Genomic DNA, 24,513 nt, shown 5'->3' on the forward strand with positions numbered 1-24,513 from the left:
CATCTCCATAGCCATGTAAGCTGTAGCAATAGATGCCCAGCTCCAGGTTTTGTGGCTGTGCAACCCTCCAACAGCACAGAGTCCAACCTCAGAAGGAGGAAAGGAGTTTTAAACCATCTTCACCTGGATTTTTAATGTACTGATCCTCAAACCTGACTTTCAGCACACTAAACTCACACAATCATTTTCCGTGTGTAAACAGGTGTGTCTGCAAAAACATTGTTTTCCCTTGCTCCTTGTTAAAAGAGTACTTTAAAAAGGGACTGCAAAACAAGCAAATAGCATGGGAGTAGCACCAGTCAGTGCCCACAATCCCAGCCACGCTGGCTGTGGCTCCCGCCAGCTCCTGCCTGTGTCTCTCAGGTACATATTTGCACTTCTGGTGCCTCCTCCCTCCAGGGCTGCTGGAGCACTTAGAGCAGTCCTTGGCTCCACCCGAGCCTGCTACCTGCCTATACTGACCTCCTCTCCCAGGAGGCAAAGACAGAGCTGCACCACACACTGGGAGGGTGGGCAGGCATGTCCAGGGTCGCGGCAAGGCTGTGCCAAGAAAGAGCAGTGGCGGATGGGCTCGGATCCAACAAGAATGCCATCAAGTATTTGAAGCAGGACTATGAAGCCCTGAAGCAGCAATGCCTGCAGACTGGCACCCTGTTCAAGGATGAGGAGTTCCCAGCCTGTCCTTCTGCTCTGGGCTACCGGGACCTGGGACCATACTCTTTCAAAACCCAGGGGATAATCTGGAAGCGCCCCATGGTAAGAGTGTCTATTTTACTGGGTTCAAATCTAATCAAAGCCCACCTGAACATGCATGCTAAATCAGTGGTGAGCCTGAATATCCTCTATTCCTGTATGTTTTCTTCTTTAATTCTATCTTGCATTACCTCCATGGTTGGCAGAAGCAAGGCTGGAAAGGGGGTGGGGAAAAAAATCATCGTCTTCTAGGCCCGTTATAAAGCAAGGAGACTGTGGGAACCTACTTCATGGGAACAGGCTTCCTCTCTGTCCATCCCAGATCCTCAGAGCTCCAGGTCCAGGGTGCAATCCAGAGATGGATTGAAAAGCTCCATGTGTATCCAGACAGACCATGGGGCACCCCTGGAGCCATCAACCGTCAATTGTAAAAGTACCCACACCAGCGTCTTGCCACTGTGCACCTCAGGAAATCAGGCTAATATGTAAATAAAATCCTCTGTCTCACTTCCAGCTACATATAACAGTTAAATAGCAATTGACTGGAATTGCTATTACCCAAATACGTATATCCTACAAATGGTCTCTGATTTTAAGAAAGTAATTTTCATTAGGAAAGATTAGATGATGATTTTTTTTTTAAAACTGCAAAATCAGGGCTTCAGAGATTTTTCTGCACTTTCATTTTTTCAGTCATTTGTTTCTGTCTCTACTTTGCTCCTCCTTTGTCATTTTGGCCCTTCTTGTAACATCAAGAAATATTAAAAAACTGAGGAAGGAAGGAAAAATCTCCAAACTACTTACCTCCCTCTGATGGGGGCAAGGAAAATGAGAAGAACAATAGATTTCAAGACTTTGATTTTTATTGGTTTTTTTCACCTGAAAAGTGAGAAACAGAAATTTGCAGGTTTAATAACTCCAGGCCTAATAACCCTGGCAATCCCATTTGTCCATAAGCACCTTACTCTGGCACCCAGGTGTTACAGAAACAAGTACCATGGATGTGTCTCTTGGCTTTGCCTCTCCTTCTGGAGAAGGTCAGCCTCAGGAAACTCATTAAATTAGACTTGGGCTACAACACTGAGCCTGCTGCAGGCAGACACCCCCACAAACGTATCAAGGTAAGGAATAACTGAGGTCTGAGATCCAACAGGGTTAAATGTTCCAGTCCTGCCTGCTAGAGACCTGCCCTCATGGGACCCCTCTGCCTTCCCGGCACTCAGCAGAGACACAAGCAATTTATGGACACTTAATCCACAAGTACTGGGACCCACTGGTTTATCCCTATGCAGGAGTCAAAGCCCAACTCTGCTGCAAGGTGACACAAACTCTCTGCTTTGCTCTCTTTGGAGGGACCTGGATCTAATCTGTTTTTATGTGTTGTGGGTGACTCCTCTTGGAGGCCACACCCTGCTCATTTCTCAGACTTTTTCTACTGGTCAGCAGGTTTCCATCTGCAAACTCTGCCTGTGATTGCAGACTGACAGGATCACCACTCCCCTGTCTGCATCCAAACCAGAACCAGTGGGTAACTGGGAGGAAACCTGCTGGAGAAGTGCCCCCTGCAACCCAAATATCTGCTAATATCAACCCCCGTCACACTGTGACTGCTGCTTTGTGGACAGCGAGTGTCAGATACTGCCACCACAGACTTATTTTCTGATTTCAACAGTGGGTTTATAGAAAGAGAAAAGATGGAAAGTCAGCTGTGTGAAAGGTGTATGTGGCACTTAGGAGTGGCTCAGAAAGGGCAGGTGTCTAGGTGAGTAATAAGTCATATGCAGCTGACTGACACCAGGTGCACTGCTTTGGAGGGAGGAGAGAAAAACCTACAAAACCCCTATTTCTGTGTGGTGGGTAACCTGCTCCTGACTCCTATCCACTGAACAGAAGCAAAAAGAGGTAGCTGAGATGCCACCTATTGCAAGAGGAAATTGGCTCTTTGTCACACACATGCAGACAAGTAGTCCTGGGTTGCCCCTGTCTCTCCGCAGGATGCCCAAAGCTGACAACTTCTGCTCTCTGTGAGAGCCAGTGACTGCCTAAACTGTCCTCAGCCCTGCTTGCCAAGTTAGCCTTCCTATAAACTGCCCCTTGCTGCCATCCAGAAGCTCGTGGAAAATGCTCAAGAAAACAGAGAAGGCTTTTGTCTCTAGAGAGACAATATTAACTTCCTAATATAGGCCATGAATTGTTGGAGAGCTCAGAGTTGGGACAGGAGTGACAGTCATTGCCATAACCTACTTGGCTGTCCCCAAAGGGCCAGGAAGAAAGGAGGGTTGTTGCTAATAAAAGCATTTGCGTGGTTGGCCTCCCAGGAAGCGGGGTCAGGGTTGGGGAACATCCTCCACGCTGTTGGCAGTGGAAACTCAGCAGAGCTCCAGTGGCACACGCAGCAGCAACAGTCACAAACTCACTTGCACTGCTTGAACCAAAATCTCAGCAAGATAAAGTAAGTTGTAAACACCGAGGTTGAATTTTTGCCTGTCTCCACAGTAGCAAAAATTCTCACTAATATCACTGACAGTCTCAAGTAGCAGGATTTGCCTCAAAAAATACAAGCAGTCCTCATTTTTTTACAGAAACGTTGTTCTGGGACCACGTTAATCAGAGAGAAGAGAAAAGATATATTTTATAAGAAATGTTGAAAGTGTTTAATATTTTTTGAATATTGAAACAAGGAACAAGAAAAGGGAACTTCTCAGACCAGAAGGGGTGATGCAAACTCTGAAATTATGTCTTTTCAGGAATTATGTGCCAACCCTCAGTTTATAGTTGGAGGAGCTACTCGAACAGATGTCTGCCAAGGAGAGCTGGGTATGTGCAGCGCTTCTGAATTTTGGTTTGTAAGAAGAAAAAAAATGCAGATTCATTTAAAAGTTCCTCGTACACGGACCATTTTATTTTATTGGCTATCTCCCAGATGTAGTATGGAGAGAAGCAGATACCCAAGAAGGGGACCAATGTACCAGCATTGCTGCCTGAGACAGGGTATATACATGGGCTTGTAAGAGCTATGTCAAAGTTGGAAGACAGCAGACTGTCTCCTGGAGGAGGGAAGCTAATTATGTGGAGCAGAAGACTGGCTTGCTCTTGACATCTTAAGATAGAGTTGGACACCAACCTAATCATGAGAACACTTGCCTTGAAGCAAGAGAGTGGGCTTTGTGCCCATCCCAGCAAGAGCAGCTTCAAAGACTCTGGGGACAAGGGACACCAGGGCTACACCCTGTAGCCTAGTCCCTAGAGGTTTTTATCTGGGAGGCAGAGCAAGTTCCAGCCTCAGTTTCACACAAAACAAATACACAACAACCAAGGAATAGAGCAGGAACTGGTTTAGTAGAGAGGCTGGGTCTATGATCATTTTGTGCCGAGCAGGGTGGTCCAGGCAGGAGTTAGAAACAAAGACCACATAATAAAAAATGAACAGAGCACATAAACCTCATAATATGATCCACAACGGCAAAATGTTCCAAGGCCTTCATGCTGAATGCTCTTTCTGCTTGTACAGCATTTGGCACAGAGCTGCAAGTGGGGACAGGAGCAACTGGGCACCAGCCACACCATGCAAGCTCAGATAGAAAAGACAGTGTTGCTCAGCTCCCCAAATTAAGGCCTGATGCAGAGGAGATGTCTCTCAGGTAGCACTCATCCTCTCCTGGAGATCCATCACAGAAAAACTTTCTTACACGTTTTTCTCCAGTGCTTGCCGTTGGCTTAACAGAGCTGCTGTGCAAGCGGCCAGAAGGGAGCTGCAAAGGGACTTGATTCCCCCCTCAAATAGCTGCTGCAGCAGCTGCCTTCCCTGCCTGCCTCACTGATAAGATCCAGCTGCAGAAGACAGCAGCAGCAACCTCTCCTGACTACATATAGAGGCGGGAAGGCTGAAGCTCTTGTAATGAGAATTTGATAGATTAGACACAGAGAAATCAGCCTTTCTCCCTCCTGTGCTGCTAACTGCAGTACTCCTGACCTCACTGGTTTTCCAGCCCATCCATTGTGCAAATGAGATTCAAACAATTTCTGCAAGTCATTGGCAATAAATAATACCAATGCTGGTCTTGTGAACACAGCACCATTAAAGCAATTGCTGAAAAATTCCCTGGTGTGTGGGCTTATACTCCAAATGCTAAAAATAAGATGCCCAATCATATACTTGCTCCAGGATATTTATTTGGTGGATGCTGGGGAGATCACTTACTCTACTTTAGGAAAATGGTTCAGATAAGTAATAAAAGAGACATTTCTTGTCACCTTCTATTTGGGAAGTTTCTATAATAGCATTAAAACAAAAAAAAGAGATCACATGCCTGACATAAAACCTCATTTTCCTTGACAGTGTACAAGCTATAGGAGTGAAGAATATTACCTATTCTTAAACTAGAAGAGGTCAGTGTGTTATTTGTGTTTAGTCTGGAAACTGAATACAAATACTCTGAGTCCTTTTCTACTTCTGTCACCTGCTGAATGTCTCTGTGGAGTTCCAGTTCTTTATGTTCAATGGGCTTTCATTAGAGACTGCTGCCAAAATCCATCAAATAGTGGTAACAACAGAACTGGACCCAAACTCCTCCTGTGAATCTGGGGTTAGTGTCTGGCTCTGGGTTTTCTGAGGCCAGCTTTTGGTGGGCAGTACCCCAAGTGCTAGTTCTGAAAGCTGCTCCAAACCTAGAAGAAAAGTACCGAAATTTAATTCTGCTTTTATTAGGAGCTTGCTTTTCTCTCTCTTACTCTCTCACCAAGAAAAAAAAAAAGATAATCCAATTTGTTTCTGTAAGGCTGCTTACAATTGCTTCTACACAACTGACCCTTAACAAAAACAAACTTCAGGCATGGGACTTCCCTTCTAGCATTCAGGTGTTTGCTTTACATCTCCAAGGCATACTAAGCTTTTTTGGTATTTGATCCAATACCTTGAATATCAAAGTCCTTGTTACTAAAACCCTCATGTAAAACACTTCAATTGAAACAGACCCTTAGTACATATTTACATAAGCCACGTATGTGACCGGTTAACAAGTCCTTGAGGGAAAAAGAGCCTATTTTCAATAATCTTTTCTGACATGTTTCTTTTCTTTTAAAAATAAAACTGCAGGTCTGGGTTTATATGAACAAAAGGAACAAGAAAAAACAGAGTTAGTCTCACTCCAATAAACTTATTTCTTTGACAACAGAGTAAGCTAGATGAATATCAGCTTGGGAAGTTTGATGGGAACTTGAAAGACCTGAAATATTTTAAACGTTCTTTGAACCGTATCTTTTTGATAGCCTAGTAACAACTTGAAATGCAGTCACATAGTCTTAGTTATTAAAGGTGACTTATGAAGTTTTCTTGCAGCTATCTGAATAAGTTAACATTAGAACTGTTTGCAGAAGTTCTTAAGAAGCAAGTGGCATAAATTTAATTTTAATAATATAAAACATACTGAAAACCCCTCAGTTTAATATTAGCTTTCCAGATCCACACTATTTATATTCATGAGCTGCCTTTTGTTCTGAATGCTCAGAGGCTACTCCAGGCACTGCAGCTCCTTTGGCCCGGGCTGTCAGCTGGAGGAGTCCCCTGAAGCCAAGGCAGATGCACGAGTTCACACCAGCTGAGGAGCCCACCCCATGCATGCTTTGTGCATGTCTTGTCCTACAGGCAGATTTAGAGAGATTACAGGTACAGAACAAACCAAAGCCTGACAGCTCTGAGACAGATCTGATACCTGTTGAGGGAACCTATGAAGCGGGTGTAGGTAGGACAGTACTTAATAATATTGGGTTTGTTCACTTATTTTGCTGTTAGACGTTAATGTATGGCCCTTCTGACGTTCAGTGCCATGGCTAAGGGGCATTGGAGTTTTAGCAGATATATCTTGTAGCTGTCAAAAAATACATTCACTGAGAACTCTGAGACCTCAAAGAGAAGAAAGCCTGTTTCTTTGCTGGGTTCTCCTTTGCCTTTCTGTACACAGCTGCAGAGCATAATTCATTTCCACAGAAAACCTCAGGAAACCTTTAGAAATCTCAAAGCAGAGGCAGTCTGCATTGCTATAAATGATAAGCTAGTGGGTCAGTGCTTCCTTGATGTCTGGTATGATGCCCCAGGTACTATGAGCTCTGAAGAAGGGCTTCCAGCAGAGACTAAAGCTGAGAGTCAATGCTGCTTGACAATCCGGGAGGCAAGAGCCAGAGCATTGTATTTGGATCCCTTCTGAACACCAGGCATCGCTGAAATAGCAATAAGCCAGAATACAGTCAGGACAGAAATGCCTTTGTGCTGTCCAGTTAGGTCTTGGAACCAAACACTTGGACTTTTGGCTAAAACTCACCATCTCTAGGTCAAAGAAGAGTTCAGATATTCTGCGTCTAGACACTTCAATGGTAGCTAAACAAAAACCGAGCACTGCTCTGTAGCAACTGAAACTAATCAAATTTCTCATTTATTTTATGGCCTCTGCAAGTGCAGCATGCTTGGGTAAACATCATCAATACAGAGCAGTCGCTCAGCTCCCAGGTCACTAAGGATTCAGTATTCTCTGCAGCAATTCGATTATCTCTCTAAACCGGGAGGTGACTGAGTAGCACTGAGAACACGAACCATCTCAGTACATCTGTGAGCAGCAAGTGATTTTATTTCAAGTGCACTAACAGTCAAAGTAATTCTCTGTATATGGACACAGACACAGGAGCTAGGCACAGCTAAGATTCATGTTTACCCTTTTCACTACAAACTCAAGGTCAGAATTGCTTAATAAAAAATAAATAAATAAATTACCCTTTACGACCATTTCAAATAACTTCATATCCATGCAATGAGCTGGCTTCTTTTTCGGACATTCAGCAGCAACAGCAAACACTGTAATTGGCACTTGTCTGAAACTTCTGCTCATGATCTATGAGACTGAGCAGAAGCAGCTATATGCCCATAGGTGATATAGCTTCACAGGGCTAATGTTGAGAGGTTTTTTTAGAAAAATAATTCTTTTTATAAGCTAAAAGGCTACAACTTCAAACACATAGGGTGAGCAGACATGCTTTTTGATATTGTCATTTTTCAGACTATATGTTTATTGGAAATACATTCTAAATAATTAATTTAATTAATTGGTCAATTGGCCTCTTTTCCTTTCCCTCAAAAAAATCACTTTTTTTGAAAGGAATAAAAATAATTTCCTTACAGTTTGAAAGATTACTCATAACCTTTAGCTGAATCAGGGCAAGTTTGCGTGGTCCTATAAAATTTGTCTATCTAGGGAACTTGTGCTGTTGCACTGTCCTTTTGTCATAATCACAAACAAAACTCCAAAATTTATTGCCCACAAAATTATGTTAAACTTCGAAAAAAGGAACATGGACTGTCAAGTTGTACTTTTTTAAAACTAGTAATCTATTATCCAGTGGGGCTGAGAAGGCTTATTAATAGGTCATGATCCCATTGTGGTGTATAAGAAAGTAAGAGGCAAACTGTGCAGTTTAGGCTCCATCATGGAAGCTCCTTGATATGGACAGATTTCTACATCCTCTTTAATTTGTCTTAAAGTAAATATCACAGGAGCTTGAATGTCACGCATCACTGCTACATAAAGATGCCCCCAAACCATCTACATTCAGACACCCCATGCAAACCTTCATTTTTATCAAGTTACTGCACAGCAGCCAATTCCCAGTTAGTTCCTTTCAGAAGGCACGGTTGATATTTGTTCAGGCACAAGCTTAGTCAAAGATATTAGGCCCCAAAGTAAGGTTTAGAGACAGGACTCTGCATTGCTTAAGGCAGGCATAGCTACTTTTAAGGCCAAGTTCACCGCTGCAGTTCTTCCAGCACAATTCTTTCCAGGCTTGCTTTGAGCAGACTTGCCCCTAAATGCTTCCCTGGGAGGTTGGACTGCATGGTGTGTTTGAGAGAGGCAGGAGCACCCACATCACTCACTCTCCCAGACTATGAGAAGTTAATTCATGCTGTAAGATAGCTGTAAAGGATTTCACGCTGCATTTGGCATCTTATGGGGTTGAGATTCTGAAATTGTTCAGTTCTGAGTCAGGGAAGTAAATAACGTATTTAAGGAAACCCCCCTCATTTCACTGAATCTTCTGCCTAATTGCGCATCAAACATACACCATCTTCAGCAAAGCCTGCAGTAGTTTCTTGTTCACTGACTATAAAATCTTGGCCTGGACCAGGAAGGGGAAACCCTTCCACGTGTTACACATTGGGAGAGCACCAACTTGTCACTGCTACAGGCCTTCTCTGGCCTCTGCGGGGGTGGAGGGACATGACAGGGACACCAGGGTCCCCCATCTTGCCACCTTCTCAGAAATAATGTTCTGCGCTTCACAGCATACCAGGAACAGCCAGAGCAGCAAGAAAATTTGGAGTAATTGAGAAAATGAGGATTTCAGTTCTAACTTGATAAGGCTTTTCATCTTCCTCCCCTGAAAATCCTTTCCCCACACTTATCACCATTATTTCTACCTCTCCAAGGAAAACAAAATTATAACAGCTTAAGGCATACACCTGTACCAAGGAAAACCTCAAAGAAATAAACACAAAGCAGATCTATCTTAGACTCATTTTTCCCTACATCTACATTTCCTTGGCAGAGGAGGTCCTTAAAGCCTTTTTTCCCTCACACCTTGTGCTCTCATAATTTTTCTTATTTTATACATAGGTACCTAAGGGTGGGAGGAAACTTCCAGGCCAGCTTCCTCTCCCACAGAATGAAAAATAGCTCGTAAAATAATTAGTTTGAAGATGAGCTTGAGAAGGTTTTTTGCTCATAGTTGTTCTAGAGGCTGACTCTTCTGGACTTTCTTTATGCACAGTACCAATTTTTCTCAATTTCCACTTTAAACATGTCACAACCCTTTTATTTTATCTTCTCTTCTGCAAAGGAAATATTATCTTTCAACTAAGAGGTCTTGCCTAAAAGAGCTTTTCTGCAAAGGAGCATTTAACCTGCTTCACACTTCTTCAAACACCACTTGTGTAGGATGAGCAGGACAATTTTTTTTAACCTCTTCTCATAAGAAATGCAGGTGGATGGGGAGAAAGGGGTAATCCAGCCATTTTCTGCCCCCTTCCAGCTTGAATGCTCTTTCCTGAACGTGGCAGCCAAGATAAGGCAGAGCAAACCTGGGTGAAGGCTCAAGCAGCATTTCACATACTAATCCTGGGTTTTCCCTCCTCTTTGGAAATGCTTGAGCTGGCACAGTGGGTGGGTCACAGTTTTGGATCCATAATGCCATCAGCCAGCTCAGATGGTTACAGGTCGTCATACCAGGGGCGCTTCTTCACAGGTGTTTCCAAAGTCCCTGCTTACCTAACTCAAAACAGCTGCTTCTTGCTCAGCTCACAGGAGGCATCTGGGTGCCCTCCAGTGCGGTACAGGTAGCAGAGAGCACCCAGCTCCCATATCTTACTTTTGCAGTTGTATTCATCATGACACTAAATCGTAAAGTCTGGGTCAATATAAAGAATTAACTGCTGCTCTAGGGTATTCCATCATGCTACAGATTAAACTCTTTCCTTGGTTTCTCAATTAGCTTATTTCCTCTGATGCAAGAGCTCTTATGCCAATTCCTTCTGCAGAATATGCACCTGCACAAAGAAACTATGTCTTGGCACAGATAATCCACAGGGAACCAGGAAAATGTTAGTACCTTCAGAGCAGTTTTGTTTTCCTAGACTTTCTGCATGCCTCAGAATAATACAGAATCACAAAAGTTCCTCCTGCTGTTTGCAGTATGCAAACACTACGAGAAACCTGTGAGTCACTGAGTTTCCCAGGGGCACCACCTTCTGCTTACCGGGCAACCAACCCAGCAAACAGCTCCAGCTGTGAGACGCAGGTTCCAGAGAGGGCTGGGCATGGCCAGCCTTTCCAGGATAAGGAGTGGGCCAGAGAAAGCACTCACCTCCTTGCAAAGGTCCCAGGAGACTTCAGCTTCCATTACACTCCTGAGCAAATCTCTGGTAGTAGCCCTGCTGTGCTGGTTCAAGTTCAGGCCTTCAAAGAAAGGGTTAAGAAGAAATAGGCCCCCAAATGTTCCTGCTGTCCATTGAATATTCTCCAAAAGATAGGAGTGGAAGTCACACCGTCCTTCTATAAACAAGGAGCTTTTGCCCTCTTCCAGACATCTTCTAAGTCCTTGTCTCCCCCGGGTCTGCTGGCTTGAGTTTAGTCAAAGTACTGCAGGTGATTAACTGTGTCCTGCCCAGCCACGCTTTGCAACCCACGTACCCCAAATGTCTTCCCCCTCTGGCTGCATTCTTGATCTCCTGAGGGCATTAACAAGCTTAGCAAAGCAGCTTGTTTTCACAACTTTATTAAAAAATCAAAATAGCAAAGCACGAACTAGACCATCAAAATTACCACCATGGTCAACCTCAGAGGCCCAAGGTACCTGTGTGGTTTGGGTGAGTGGAAAACGAGGAAAAGAGATAAAAACGAAAATAATGGATTGCTGAACCAATACTGAGTCTGGCAGGACCATACATAGCTCTTAATGCTGGCATTTTAGTCTAGGTGAGAGCATGACTTAATGGTGTGGGGATCAGCTTAGCAAACCCCCTATTTATTAGTGAACTTTTCTGCCTTGTAACGTGTGTGTTTTTAGGTGATTGCTGGCTCCTAGCTGCCATTGCATCTCTCACTTTGAATCCAGATGTTCTGTACCGTGTTGTTCCCAAGGATCAGAGTTTCCAGAAGGACTATGCTGGAATCTTTCATTTCCAGGTATCTATATGAACAAGGTATTGAGAATAAAAGAGGAAAATTCTAGTCTTTAGCCAGAAGCAGATTGTTTTGGGGTTTTTGTTGTAACAAGCAAAACAGTCAAGAATTACAGTGTGTAAGTGAAATTGATGGAGGAGAGAGAAAGAAAAGAAGAACAGAGTTAAATAATATGAAATGAGACCTGCTCACTGGCTAGGTTCTGCTGTCTTACAGCTGATAGGGCTCTGGGGAATTAAACAGTTTTTGTAAACTCAGCTGAACCATCAGGCTGTGTGAGCCCAAACCAAACTCTGTTGCTGCCAAATGTTGAGAGTGAATTCAGGTTAATGTGATTCCTTCTCCTCCCCTCCCTGTGGTTATGCCTGTATTTCCTTGCCTGCAGACCCAGTGTGTTGGGATTTAGCCAGCCTGCTTCGAGTAGAGGTTAGGCTCAAGTGTGAGCAGTGTGGATTCAACCTGCAAAGTGAAAGGAGCTGGTCTGGTGAGGAAAGGATTTATAAAACACACACCTTTTACCAGCTCACCTTAGAGTGTTACGGTGTGAATTATCTTCTCTCCTTTCAGTACTGCATCAAATTCTGGAATAAATATTGCTAGCTTTGAGGCCAAAACTTAGCATTAGCAACGTTTCACATGTTTCTCAGTATTTACAGAAGGGATTAATGCTATTGAGTGCTTCCCCTTCAGATGACCCCTCCTTGCAGCATTTTTGCAGGGGAATTGTTTTTTCTTCTTAAGAATTGAGCCTTAAGACAGTTTAGAGTAACCTGTCTACACACTAGCTTTCTGGACTCTCCACCATGTAAACTCTGCATGGAGCATAGTGAGTGTTTTTGATGTTATGTGCAACAAGATGCTGTTAATATTGTCTATCAGCAAAATTTAATATAGCATTAAGAAGCCTGCTGAATGCTCCACAGGGCTGGGAGGAGTTTGCCTCTATTACAAAGGAGGGGAATCCAACATGGGAATGAAACCTTACAGTGACTTATGCAGGAGGAACTGATGACCGGTGAAGGGGTAGGAGGATGGTAGTGTGGAGCTATTATGGGCACACCAACACTCACCACCTTTTCCTTTCTTCTTTTTGTCAGTTCTGGCAGTACGGGGAGTGGGTGGACGTCGTGGTGGACGACAGGCTGCCCACCAAGAATGGGAAGCTGGTCTTCGTGCACTCCGAGGAAGGCAACGAGTTCTGGAGCGCGCTGCTGGAGAAGGCCTATGCCAAGTATGGTGGCTAAGCAGGAGGCAGCACTCCTGGGTGTGCAGCTGTTGGTGGGCCAGGCATTGTGATGTTAGTCACCACACACTTCATTCAAATGCAGCCCCCATTCCACCCATTATTTACAATTCCCTCTAGGTCCATAAAGCGTGTTGCCAACTGTCTGTTTCAAGGGGCTTTAATTCTGGTGCCCCTGATGATCACCCAGACTGAGAGATACTAAATGATAAATCCTTCTTTCTGCGGTGCCTTGTGCTTACAGGTGGAGATGATCCCTTGAATAGGTCTTGTCATCTCTCCCACAGGTTGAATGGCTCTTATGAAGCTCTCACAGGAGGGTCCACTATGGAGGGCTTTGAGGATTTTACTGGAGGCATCTCTGAGTCCTATGAGCTGCGGAGGGCTCCTTCAAACCTGTACCAAATCATCCAGAAGGCTCTGAGAGCTGGGTCGCTGCTTGGCTGCTCCATCGATGTAAGAGACTGACAAAGCTTTACTCTCCTTCCTCCTCTTCTCAGGACTCTGGTCCATACTGTAACAAAAGCTCAGATCAGTGTTAGATGTAGGTAGGAAGGTCTGATATAAAAGCAAACCACAACTAATGTCAGCCCTTTATTGATTTCAGTAACAAAACTTTCGGATGAGGTTCTAAATAGCCATCTCTTGTCGTGACTCCCTATTTACAAGACAGCGTAGGATAATACCTAGAACCACCAACTGCTCTTCTGTACTGGTCTTCTTGAACTCCATTTTCATTCTCTATCTTTTCACGTTCAAATTTTGTGTAATTTCAGCTCCAGACACTCAACTACCACAGACAAACTCTTTGAGACACTTTGTTGGAGCCTGTAGCTGATTCTGGCTTTGTTTTTCAGTCCTAAAGATTATTAACACCTGTACTACAAACACTCTCAAGTTACAGAGGATGTTTGAACATGTTTTGGAAATTTCACATCTTTCACATCCTGTTTCATTATCTTGTTTGAAATCCTGGTATATGGCATATAGAATTACTAGAGTTCAAAGTTTGGTATATTAGATCTTGACTGAGGCAGGCTAGGCCTACGTTCATATGAACATGTCTTTGCAGATGACTGGGTCTGTAGCCTGATCTGGGAGTTGGATTTAGATTTAGATTTCATTGTACATTTTTGAATTTCTTCTGTGCTAGGGCTGCATATTAAGGGGCATGAAACTGTAGAGTTGAGTTTTTGCTGTAGATCTCACCTTTATTTAATATACTTTGCATCAAGAATGTTGGTATTCATTGTGCATACCACTTTGGATGTCTTCCCCCATATTAAGTTGTTCATGAAAGTTGAATTCATACACAATATATAGTCATAAATGTGCACACTTTTATTGCCTCAGATAACTGCTGCAGCTGAAATAGAAGCAATCACAAGTCTGAAGCTGGTAAAAGGACATGCTTATTCTATCACTGGAGCAGAGGAGGTAAGCCAGCCTCTCTGGGGCCATCGTGCAAAACAGCTTGGGGGTGCAATACTGCAGTGCCTTCAACTTTCTGATGTCTTGCTGTGACTGACCAAATAAAAATGTTGCTGTCTTGTGCACCCTCTTACAGAGAAAAAAAGGAAGTACCTACAGTACTTAGCTGGGTCAGAAGCTCTGTGCTTGTAGTACAATGTGCAGTCAGCAACCTGTATTGTACCAACGGCTAGGATACAACATGTAAAGGTGTGCCAAGCTGTTACCAAAATGGAAGGTACAGAAAGGAGAAGCAGGAGAGTAGGCAGCCATTTCCCACGTGTTTATACTGTGTGTGGGAGCAAATACTTTACCAGTCAGCATTGATAGGAAAGGAGTAAAAGTCTCTTTCATAAACTCTGCTGTTGGTCTCACCTTCGCAGTGAGCCCCAGATATTCCTGCTCCTCTGAAACTGGAATCATTACAGAGATGTCCATGCAGATAACCTCTTTCCAACCTTACTGTGTTGTGCAATGTCTTCTGCTTTTGAGGATATAGATATTCTGCTGTTTTCTAGCTCATGTTTTTCCTTGCAGTTTGCTGTCATGGTATGAAATGGTGAGTGCTGCAGCTAATGGCTCACTTGGTGGCACAGGATAATGTAAAATAAGGGTGGAAGGCATCTAGGTGTCTTTTAACTGTTGCAAATTGTAATGGACTGCATCACTCAAGTACAAATCATGTTTTATCCTGTGTGAAAAGCAATTGCCCTGTGATGATTGGAATAATGGAAGTGCTCAGGCTCTGTTTGTTGTGGATCTTTTAGGTATATTACCGAGGACGGCCAGAGAAACTAGTGAGGCTTAGAAATCCCTGGGGTGAAGTAGAATGGACTGGAGCTTGGAGTGATAAGTAGGTTTTTATATGTCCCTACTTCTCTGTCTGTGGTGTATTTTGGAATCTATTAAAAATTAAATTGGGACTATGCAGTTAATCCAATCACAAAGCACATTTAGGAGAGATACTAAATCAGTTGGAATAAAACACTATTAATTTATTACCAGGGTTAGCTATTGATCCATTCTGTCCAGTGGGCATTATTACCTGCCTCAGGCTGAGCTTTCTAATAAGAGAGAACAGGCCTTCTTTTACTTGTGAGCAGCCCAATGCAAACCATACACATCTCATTTTTCAGGACAACTTTTCTCAAATTGATCCTACCGATGGTACCAGGACCTTAGTAAAATATACAAACCAGTCCTATTCCTGGGAGTTACAGCAAGGTTAAACCATTGTGCCTCTGCTTCAACTCTAAGGTTGCTTGGTTCTAAATCAGACCTGTATTTGGTATCTACTTCAGAATCTTGAAAAAATAGGGAGGTTGACTAACCTAAGGACACAGAAGTTTGAAAATCCCTCTGAAGCTGCCTGGGCTTCAACTATCTTGGAATCTCAGGAGTGTGACAGTGACAACACCTCCTTTATTTTTGTATTTAGAATGACATAAATTTTACTTTCTTTTGGGCCACGATATATTTTTTTCTGCAACACTCTGAGATTTCAGTTTCCTGTCCTGACTGACTGCAGCCTGGGTGCTGATGTATCATAATTAAGGACAGAATATAGAGATAAACATTACAATTAGTCTTACTTTTATCAGAGCTGCTTTGCTCAGCCCCAAGATAAGGTGCCTCAGGCACACACACATGCCATATCCTGATTTTGTCACACCTGTTTTACCATGGGACAACTCTGCTGAGGCAGGTGCAGAACTGCATTGTCACGTGGAAGCAGATCAGAGCAGAATCCATCTTGAGCAAATTAACATCAGAATGGGAAGAGAGCAATGCTGTGTTCTGCAGTATATTTTCTAATTCCACCTTTTTGCTTTCCAGTTCTTTTGTGACCCCAAAATGGACCTTTTATCTTTTCCCTAGGGAGAATATCAGGCACCCCAATATATCTTTCAGTGGAGAAGCTCTGACTGACTTTCAGGTTGTGAATTTCCTAATCCAGCCCGTCTGCAATGTTTCTGGCATCTGGCAGGGATGATTCAATTTAATGCTTATTTGTTGCAAATGTGGTTGCAGTCTGATTCCAGCTCAACATAGTCAGTTTGCAGTGTGTACTGTTATTTGGAGGGGCACAAAGCGTATTTGTTGAAGAAATATATACTCCTTTATCAGCCTAAGAAAGAATCTTACTCTGATCTCATTGTAGAATAAAATGCAACAACTGAACAGCTTGCTTTTGTGCTTTGTGTGCAGCGCTCCTGAATGGAATTATGTTGATCCCAAACAAAAACAGGCTCTGGATAAGCAAGTAGATGACGGAGAGTTTTGGTGAGAATTGTTCATTTAGCTTACTGTTTTGGACATTTTTTGTGCTTTAGGCAGTCCTTTCAGTTGGATGGAGAAAAACTGTCAGCAGCAAGGGGGTTAATAATGACATGTGTGCATTGTTAGACTCTTATTTATCTCCCTTTTTATTCAAATATTACCTTTTATTAGAGCTTGCATAACTCGGTGCTTATCCAAAATATAGAGACCAGATGGTAATAAAATTAATGAGGTGGCAAGAATGAACCTCAGCTGCTCTACATTTTGAGGTTTGTTTTTTTTTTTGCCTAAATGCAACACACTAATGAAAAAGGTCAGATTACTAGCTTGGGAAGAGTCTGTTTACTCAGAACTAGTAGAAAGCCTATCCTACCCCGGTTATTTGATTATATGGATCAGTACTGAACCTATATCACTCTGTCCTAGACTTGAAAGATAAATGGCCACTGTTTTCCAGTGCAATCAGCGTTGTGGGCCATAAGGCACTGGGAAATGAGAACAGACCTCTGCTGGCAGCATGAAGCAATCAAGGTCTGTCACTCATACAAACCTACTAGGAATGGTGAAAACAAACACCAAAGATAGGACTAAAGCAAAACACCAAACTGAGACTGCTTTCCTATAGAGTGATGCTTTCACAAGGGCCAAGTCTTACTCCCTTTAAATGGAATCTCCTCGCACATATTGTTTCAGCAGTTTCAGTGAATTTACTTATGAAACATGATCCATGAGGGATTCCCCCAACTGGGGATGACAAAATGGTATGACTGAGCCCATAATGTGTAACAGCCATTGAGAAAGACTGTCTCCAGAAGATACACCTCATTTAGGGAGTGGGTAATTTTGTTTCCCAAAAGCCAGTTCTGAGTTCCAGAGTTCTATTAAATGTGGCTTTGGGCAGCTCTGTAGTACCAACCTTTGCTGCCCTGTTCGGAGAGGTGCCCAGTTGCAGTTGCCTCATCTGTTGCAGGTTGATGGACTAACCCTGGTCTTTTTGTGTGCCAGGATGGCGTTCGCAGATTTTCAAAGACAGTTCTCCCGCCTTGAGATCTGCAACTTGACTCCTGACACACTGACAAGCAACGCGGTCAATAAATGGGACCTGACCCTGTTTAATGGACAGTGGAGACGGGGTTCAACTGCTGGGGGCTGCCAGAACTACCAAGGTGAAGACCCAGCCAAATGGGCATTTGATGAAATCCCAAACAAAACATTTGAAAAATAAATGCTTGTGAGCTGAAGGGAGCTTTGGTGGGAAGGGCAGCAGCAATTTCTGTAAGCAAAAGCTTGGCAGTCTAAATGGAGACCTAATTCACGCTTATTTCCTCATCAGGGATTACCAACCCACTAAGCAGTTAATTTGTGGCTATATTCTTCTTTTTTCCTCTACCTGCTCTTCCTGCTTACATGGCTTTTGCTACTGGCTGGAGCAATCCTCTGAAGGGTTGGGCAGGCCAGGAAAGTAACACAGTTCAGTGGCAGTGTTGTTTCCCATTCATTTTCAGGTTAGACCTCTGGAGAGGCTGTCTGGCATTTGGCCCTCTTGCAACAATAACACCCTCAGCCAAGGACATTTCCTGGAGATAAATGACTGTCTGAAATTAACGGCTCCTCCCAGCCGGTCATTAGTTCCCAGGAAATACTTTGGTGCTTTGATTTCCCATGGCTCCAATGGATACTCAGCATAGATGTGAAAACATAACCCCATATACCTCAATGGAAAGAACTGGAGAAACTCCAGGAAAAAGGCCTTCCAAAGAGAGGTTCTCTGTAGATCTAGTGACAGCCATCTTGGCTACAATGACAACAAAATCTTCTCCTTTTTGTCTTGCCTTGGGAATTCTTAGCAACATACTGGACCAATCCCCAGTTTAAAATCCGGTTGGATGAACCAGATGATGACCATGAAGGGAGTTTGAATGAGCCATGCTGTACTATACTGGTGGGCTTGATGCAGAAGAACCGCAGGAGACAGAAGAGAATGGGAGAAGATCTGCTTAGTATTGGTTATTCACTCTATCAGGTAAAGTCTGTTCCTGATTTTAAAGACTTTATTCCCTGTTGTGTTACGTTGGAAAAGAATCAGCAATGTGTTACATCTTGACATTCAGCACCAAACTTCAATAAGAACTGGATTTTGCAAAATTCTTCTCCCCTGCCTTCCTGATCCACGCAATATGGGAAGATTCAAATAAATCTGGGTTCAATTTTTGTCCCACTTTAACAGGATGACAATGTAAAAACTATAGCCAATAATTTAGCTGCAGTCTTGTTGAGAGTCTTCTCTTACAAAATCTGAATGGGGGCATGTTCAGGGTGCCTGACAATTCCAGATAAATGTTTCTGATTACAGTCTATCACTACCACTCAGTAGTCACTTTCTTTTTCATTAATATTTTTATTAAATTTATTATTAATTTTTTTTGATTCATTGTCTACCATATGCTATTGCTCTGATTCAGTAATTTTGGGGCTTTTTTTCCCGATTTTCCCAGTGTTGCTTCTGTCTCTGAAAATATAATGTAGGGGAAAAAAGTCTACAGTGTAACCTCTAATTTCTGTGATATGAGAGGGGAGAAGCAAACATAAAAATTTCCAACCAGTACTATCATTCCCAATATCATATGTGGAGAAAAGCAATTAGATGTTGTATAGATTCCATTGGATGAAGATTGGTTGCCAGCACAGGTTGGAGCAGATGGGAATGGCTGACTTCTGCTAATAGATCTTGTGTAAGATGGTTCAAAACTAGGAAAGGTTTTCCCTGGTGCCTAAGTGTCTTCATGCACACATGGTTCTCACTGAGCATATGGGGCTGCCACCTCCATGGTGCCAACCACTCTCACCTATTGGCATTTGAATTTGCACATTATGGATGTCTGTTTGCTTGTTTCACTGAATACAATGCTGAAGAACCTTTTGTGCTTTGCATCTAATATGTTCCATCTGCATCCTCTGTGATCCTATCCATAGTAGACTCTTAAGTCACTTAAGTGACTCTTAAGATGCTTTTTTAAGTCATGTAGCTCAAAATGCCTACCGACAATAACTGTAAGTGTTCCTGTCATCCAGCTCCTTCCTTCTGATAATCCTGCTGATTATAGGGGACAACACCTGAGGTCTCTAGGGGCCACTCAGGCCCCACAATCATTGTATGGGTGATATTTTTAAAGGCTCTTTCAGGTCTTGGTAGGACATTCTCTTTGGCTCTCACTGGAATCTGTGCTCTCATGATGACTTAATTAGTTTCAAAATGCTACCTTATTTTTGGAGATACAAGTTAACATAGCAATTTAGTTAATTTAAGAAGGGCTAAATCTTGAAAACTGCTACTTGTTATAATTGCCTCACAACAATCTCATCATCCTCAGGCTGATTCCAGTATCATATTCCAGTAACAGTAGGCTAGTAGCTTTTAGGTCTGCTGTAATAAATTCTCTGGTTTTTGTTAACTAAGTGGGGCTAACATGTTGACCTTCCTGACTGAGCATTTAAAGGCTTACTCAAATATTTCCAACCATCAGTGTAATTCACCACCATGTCTGGAGAAAAACAATTAAATATTCTATAGATTCCTCTGGATGAAAATTCTGGTTTTCTTTTGGAACAGCTCTAGGACAAGATAGAACTTCCAGCATATCTGATATTATAATATGTGGTTGTAAATGAAAATTAAAAAAATGTGTCTGAGGGAGGCTTTAGCCAACTTTTTTCCCCTACTTTTAGATGCAAGGGTATAACAGCCCTTTAACACTGGCTCTTTCCTTTCCTTTCAGATTCCTCAAGAGGTATGTAATTTCTGCTGAAGACTTCTAGCCTCCAGATGGGCACCTCCTCTTGCACTGGAGAGTTTAGCTGCTGGGAAGACTTCTTCCTTACTAATGACATCTCACTGTACCAATGTCTCAAGTTCTGAATAACCATGTTCAAGGGACTGGGGCACAAGGATTTATTACAGATATCTGACTCCCAATCTTTACCTCATTTATACTTGTTGAAATTTGGTTTCCACTAAGTTTGTATAACAGAGGTCAGAATTTGTCTGTTTAGTTCAGGTGAAGGCAGAACAGGATCTCTGCACTCTAAAATGTAGCCGATGTTGTTTAGAAGAAATACCAAACTCTGTGGATCCATTTCTTTTACAGTTCTGAGCTGGGGGCTCTTGGTAATGAACAAACCCTGCTCAACCTTCTCTAATCCTCCCAGATGTCAATACTGAGGCAAAGAGACTTTTCATTGCTGAAGAAAGAGACCCCAGGGGTGTCTGGCAGCAGGAATAGCCTATACTCATTACTGAGGTCCAGCAGCCTATGCTGCCAATTTTTCTTTGTCTTTTCAGCCCTTTTCCTCTCTCAGTAAATGAATGTGTGGCCATGTAGCAATTAAGTGTGTTCTTTTAGCAACCTTGCAAATGCAAAGGAAAAATCAACTTTATATATTGAAAAAGATATGGATCTGTCTTCTTAATCTTTGCAGCTCCACTTAGCTTAATATTGACTGAGGGGAAAGGATGGGGCTGTTAAATAAATACCAAATTTGATCTTACCTTCAGAACAAAAGAGGAAAAAATTCATATTTTTCTACAGTTTACAGTGGAAAAACTGATGATAATACAATGTTTAGTAACATCTTTGTATGCTTTGGTCTTAGACAGAAACCTTATGCCTACGCGATGCTTCCCACCCTGTATCCCACATAGCACTCTTCTTGTGTCATTGAATCACTTTTTGAAAGACATCTTTGTGCAGCAAAAGTCATGAATAGGAGTTTTATAGCAGAGATGTTATTCTTACACTACTGTTTCTTCTTATGTCAGTGTTTTATTTTATGAGCTGTGCAACATTTCACTTCCTTAAGAGAATATTGGTATTAAGGAAAAATTAAGTACTGTTTTCTGCAAAACTAATAGAAGTTGGGTATTGTGGCCTCAAAAGTCTCACTCTTGTGACTACTACTCCATCCTGTTTGCTATTTTTTTCTGTCTGTTTAAAGAAATCAGGGACTACAATTCCTGTGCAATTAGGAGATTTATTACATACCACAAATTGCTCAAAAATATTCTGAAACAAACAGGCTATGAAAGCAAAAAATGCTCAAGACATAGACAACTTACAGTGTACTAATTTGATCAGATATGAGCACACATTATGATATTTCTATTTATTTTATATTACCAGTTGTAACAAGGCATGTGAAAAGATAATCTTTATAGAGAAAGATCCTTGCCCTTTCTAATTATCTGCCTGTTTCCCATGACAGAACCCTGGTGGTTATCTTTGTGCCGTCACTCACAGATTTATTGTTTTACGTGAAGAAAAACTTGAGCTGGCTTTCAAGCACTGAAATCTAAATATGGTGGCTGGCTTACCAGGGAATTGCCAAATGGTTCCTAACAAAAACACATTTCTCACAGCTGGAGAACGACACAGATATTCATGCAAGCCGTGCATTCTTTGCAAGGCACCAACCAGCAGCCCGGACTGATCCTTATATGAACCTGCGTGAAGTCTCCTGTCGCATGAAGTTGCCCCGGGGAGAGTATCTCATTGTGCCATCCACTTTTGAGCCTTACAAAAATGGAGAGTTCTGCCTACGAGTTTTTGCTGAGAAACAGGCTAAAACACAGTGGGTACCTTCTCTGTAAAGCCTTCTCTTTTCCTGGTGAGGCGCATGAAGGAAAAGCTTGGGTGTTGCACCCACACTCTGTGCTAAATCTTTGCTCTTAACCAGCAAAATAGGCCCATTTCTAGGACTAATCTTCTTACCTAATCTACCATATGTGACACACACACCCATGGAAGAGAGTGATGGCTCTTCAGATGGCCTCTACAAAGCACTGAGGTGGTAACTAGGTCCCTCAGGTTTGTGAAGTAGAAATTACCACAGTTAAAGAGTGCAGGATTTGGGAGCATGATGATGAGGAGATGGTTTGAAAAATGTTTGTATCAATAGCAGCCATTGAAGGAAAAAACAGGAGTCTGAATGCAAGACAAGAACAACAAGGCTGGATTTCCAAAGGGAAATATCTTCACAGAATTGGGGCAAACAGAGGTGGGGGATAGGGAGCATGGGAAGCAGGAAACTTGGGGGCTTGTTCTGTGCATTTGTTAACACCTTATAGTCAAACAACTTGTTTTGCTAATTATAGTAGACTCATAATTTCTAGTTGTTTTATTTTTGTCTTTTTTTTTTTTTTTTCCTTAGGATGGTGGGTGATGTGGTGTCTGCAAAACCATATGAGGTTAGATGACTTAACTGGGCAGATCTCTTTTTTTTTCTTGGCAAACTTTTCCTTCATAAGGGGGGGTAAAACAGGATCAAGACTTTAATTTCTTACCTGACCCAGGGTTACAGTATGTTTTTATGCTCAGGAGAAATACTTTTTTATTTGTGGAGGTTCTTTTCATATATCCAGGTCTTAGTTTCGCATTCATGTACGTGGGTCACGTAGCACAGAAACTGCACCCTTGTAGACTGAGCTGGAACACATTAGATTGTCTTTCCCTCTAGCACAGGTAGGAGAAGGCAGGAAGGGCACAGAACGATCCTTCCTATAAAAACAAAATCTTCCTGAAGCCTGAGAGAAACTGCAGAAGCAGACTTCCAAAGAATTACTGTGGCCGAGTGCAGCAATGTTTTCCCTGTGGCTATTTTATAAAACTATCTTGGTAGAAGGAGAAAACTTTTTCATCAGCCTTAGGAAGTATTTACCCTCAAATGAAGCCAGCCCCTGGCTGCTCATGATTTAAGTAGTGCCTCTGTTTTGCCAGGACTGCAGAGCAAGTGCTCCTTTGCTGTTGCTGTGAATAGGCCCCTGTACAGTGTCTGTACGATATCCACAGCTTGCTTTCAAGAACCACCTTGTTAACCACGCTCTTGGTCATCTCTGTCCTCTAGCCTCGTGTTGATAACAAAGATATAGATGATGAGTTCAAGACTCTGTTCCAAAAGCTCTCCGGAGAGGTAAGTGGATTAAGGTGAACAAAAAAGACGAAGACCTGTCTGTTAAGATTAGGCAAATATTTGACTTGCCAATTCCTTTTGCTGACTGGTCTTCAAAAAACCAAGTATTTCTCCCCTTTTATTAATTCACAGCTTCAGTTCAATTTATTTTACAACAGAGAAGATTTTCTACATTGTTCCTCTTATTGGTGCAAAATGTGATTTTTCCCCTCAGTAATACAGGGCAGGGAATAACTTTGAAAACAGGGGTGATAGAAGTGAGGACTGTAAAAATATTATCCCATGGTGAAATAAATTACCTGTGGAGTTATCATATAATTCTGACAATTGCCTAGCTGGCCAATTCCTTCCTTTTTCTTTAGCCCCAGGAATCAGAAAACTGTTAGCTGAGCTTTTTCTCTATTTATTGTATTTGAAAAATAGTATCTACAAAGCCTTGCTGAGCTAGCCTGTGGCTGTCACGTCAGATTTTCTCTTAATGAACAGGTGGACACTGGTATCAGAGAGGGAAAACATCTAGTTAGTTTAAAAGACCTTTTTGAATTTTGAGAGGGCAATTTTAGTATTGTTTGGTTGTAGTTTTCATACATGGAAAATCTCAAATGTTCTCCTGAACCTCTTTATTCAGTCAAAACCTGTTAAAAAGTTGCCATTTACTGGGTCATGTCACTAACAAACCACTTATTTCCCACTTAAATGCCTAGAAAATATTAATTGTTTTTGAAGATCTTCTCCCTTTGATATCTGAGGGTAAATATATAGTGTTAGAAAAAGCTTAAAGGGTTTACATGCCCTAGATATGGAAGGGAAATAGTCTCTGAATGTCTGACAGCAAATGAATATAACTTGTTTCAAGTAATTTTTGTGTTAATACCTAAAGTATGTCTTGCTTTCTGTCCAGGACTGTGAAGTGACTGCAGTTGAACTTCAAACTATCCTAAACCGGGTTTTGGCAAAGAGTAAGTAACGTTATGTAGTTCCCATTGGATGGAGCTGGGAACGGGATCTCTGCTGTCAAATCCCAGCTCTATCAGCTAAGGATGATGAAAAACTGAGTTTGTGTCTGCCCCCAGCTGAGTTTCTCCTGGCTTGTAGAACATCTAAATACGGGGTTGGGGGGGCAGTGGAGGTAATACTACCTGG

At 42.3% G+C, this 24,513-nt stretch overlaps 1 protein-coding gene across 2 annotated transcripts in view; it reads left to right on the forward strand.

The window, feature by feature from the left end:
• The first annotated feature begins 503 nt into the window (after nt 1–503).
• The window catches only part of CAPN8 (calpain 8), a 29,774-nt gene continuing 5,764 nt past the window's right edge, over nt 504–24,513 (forward strand). For both annotated transcript variants that reach the window (XM_032682589.1, XM_032682590.1), the window contains exons 1-15: nt 504–756; nt 3,441–3,510; nt 11,299–11,417; nt 12,512–12,645; nt 12,945–13,113; nt 14,011–14,094; nt 14,895–14,980; nt 16,336–16,410; nt 17,413–17,573; nt 18,255–18,430; nt 20,184–20,195; nt 21,821–22,032; nt 22,612–22,648; nt 23,305–23,370; nt 24,272–24,329. In XM_032682589.1, the coding sequence (XP_032538480.1) occupies nt 520–756; nt 3,441–3,510; nt 11,299–11,417; nt 12,512–12,645; nt 12,945–13,113; nt 14,011–14,094; nt 14,895–14,980; nt 16,336–16,410; nt 17,413–17,573; nt 18,255–18,430; nt 20,184–20,195; nt 21,821–22,032; nt 22,612–22,648; nt 23,305–23,370; nt 24,272–24,329 (1,696 nt within the window). In that variant the 5' untranslated portion in view covers nt 504–519. The remainder of the gene's footprint in view (nt 757–3,440; nt 3,511–11,298; nt 11,418–12,511; nt 12,646–12,944; nt 13,114–14,010; nt 14,095–14,894; nt 14,981–16,335; nt 16,411–17,412; nt 17,574–18,254; nt 18,431–20,183; nt 20,196–21,820; nt 22,033–22,611; nt 22,649–23,304; nt 23,371–24,271; nt 24,330–24,513) is intronic.

Source organism: Chiroxiphia lanceolata, chromosome 3, assembly GCF_009829145.1.
Source record: "Chiroxiphia lanceolata isolate bChiLan1 chromosome 3, bChiLan1.pri, whole genome shotgun sequence".
Lineage (NCBI taxonomy): Eukaryota > Metazoa > Chordata > Aves > Passeriformes > Pipridae > Chiroxiphia > Chiroxiphia lanceolata.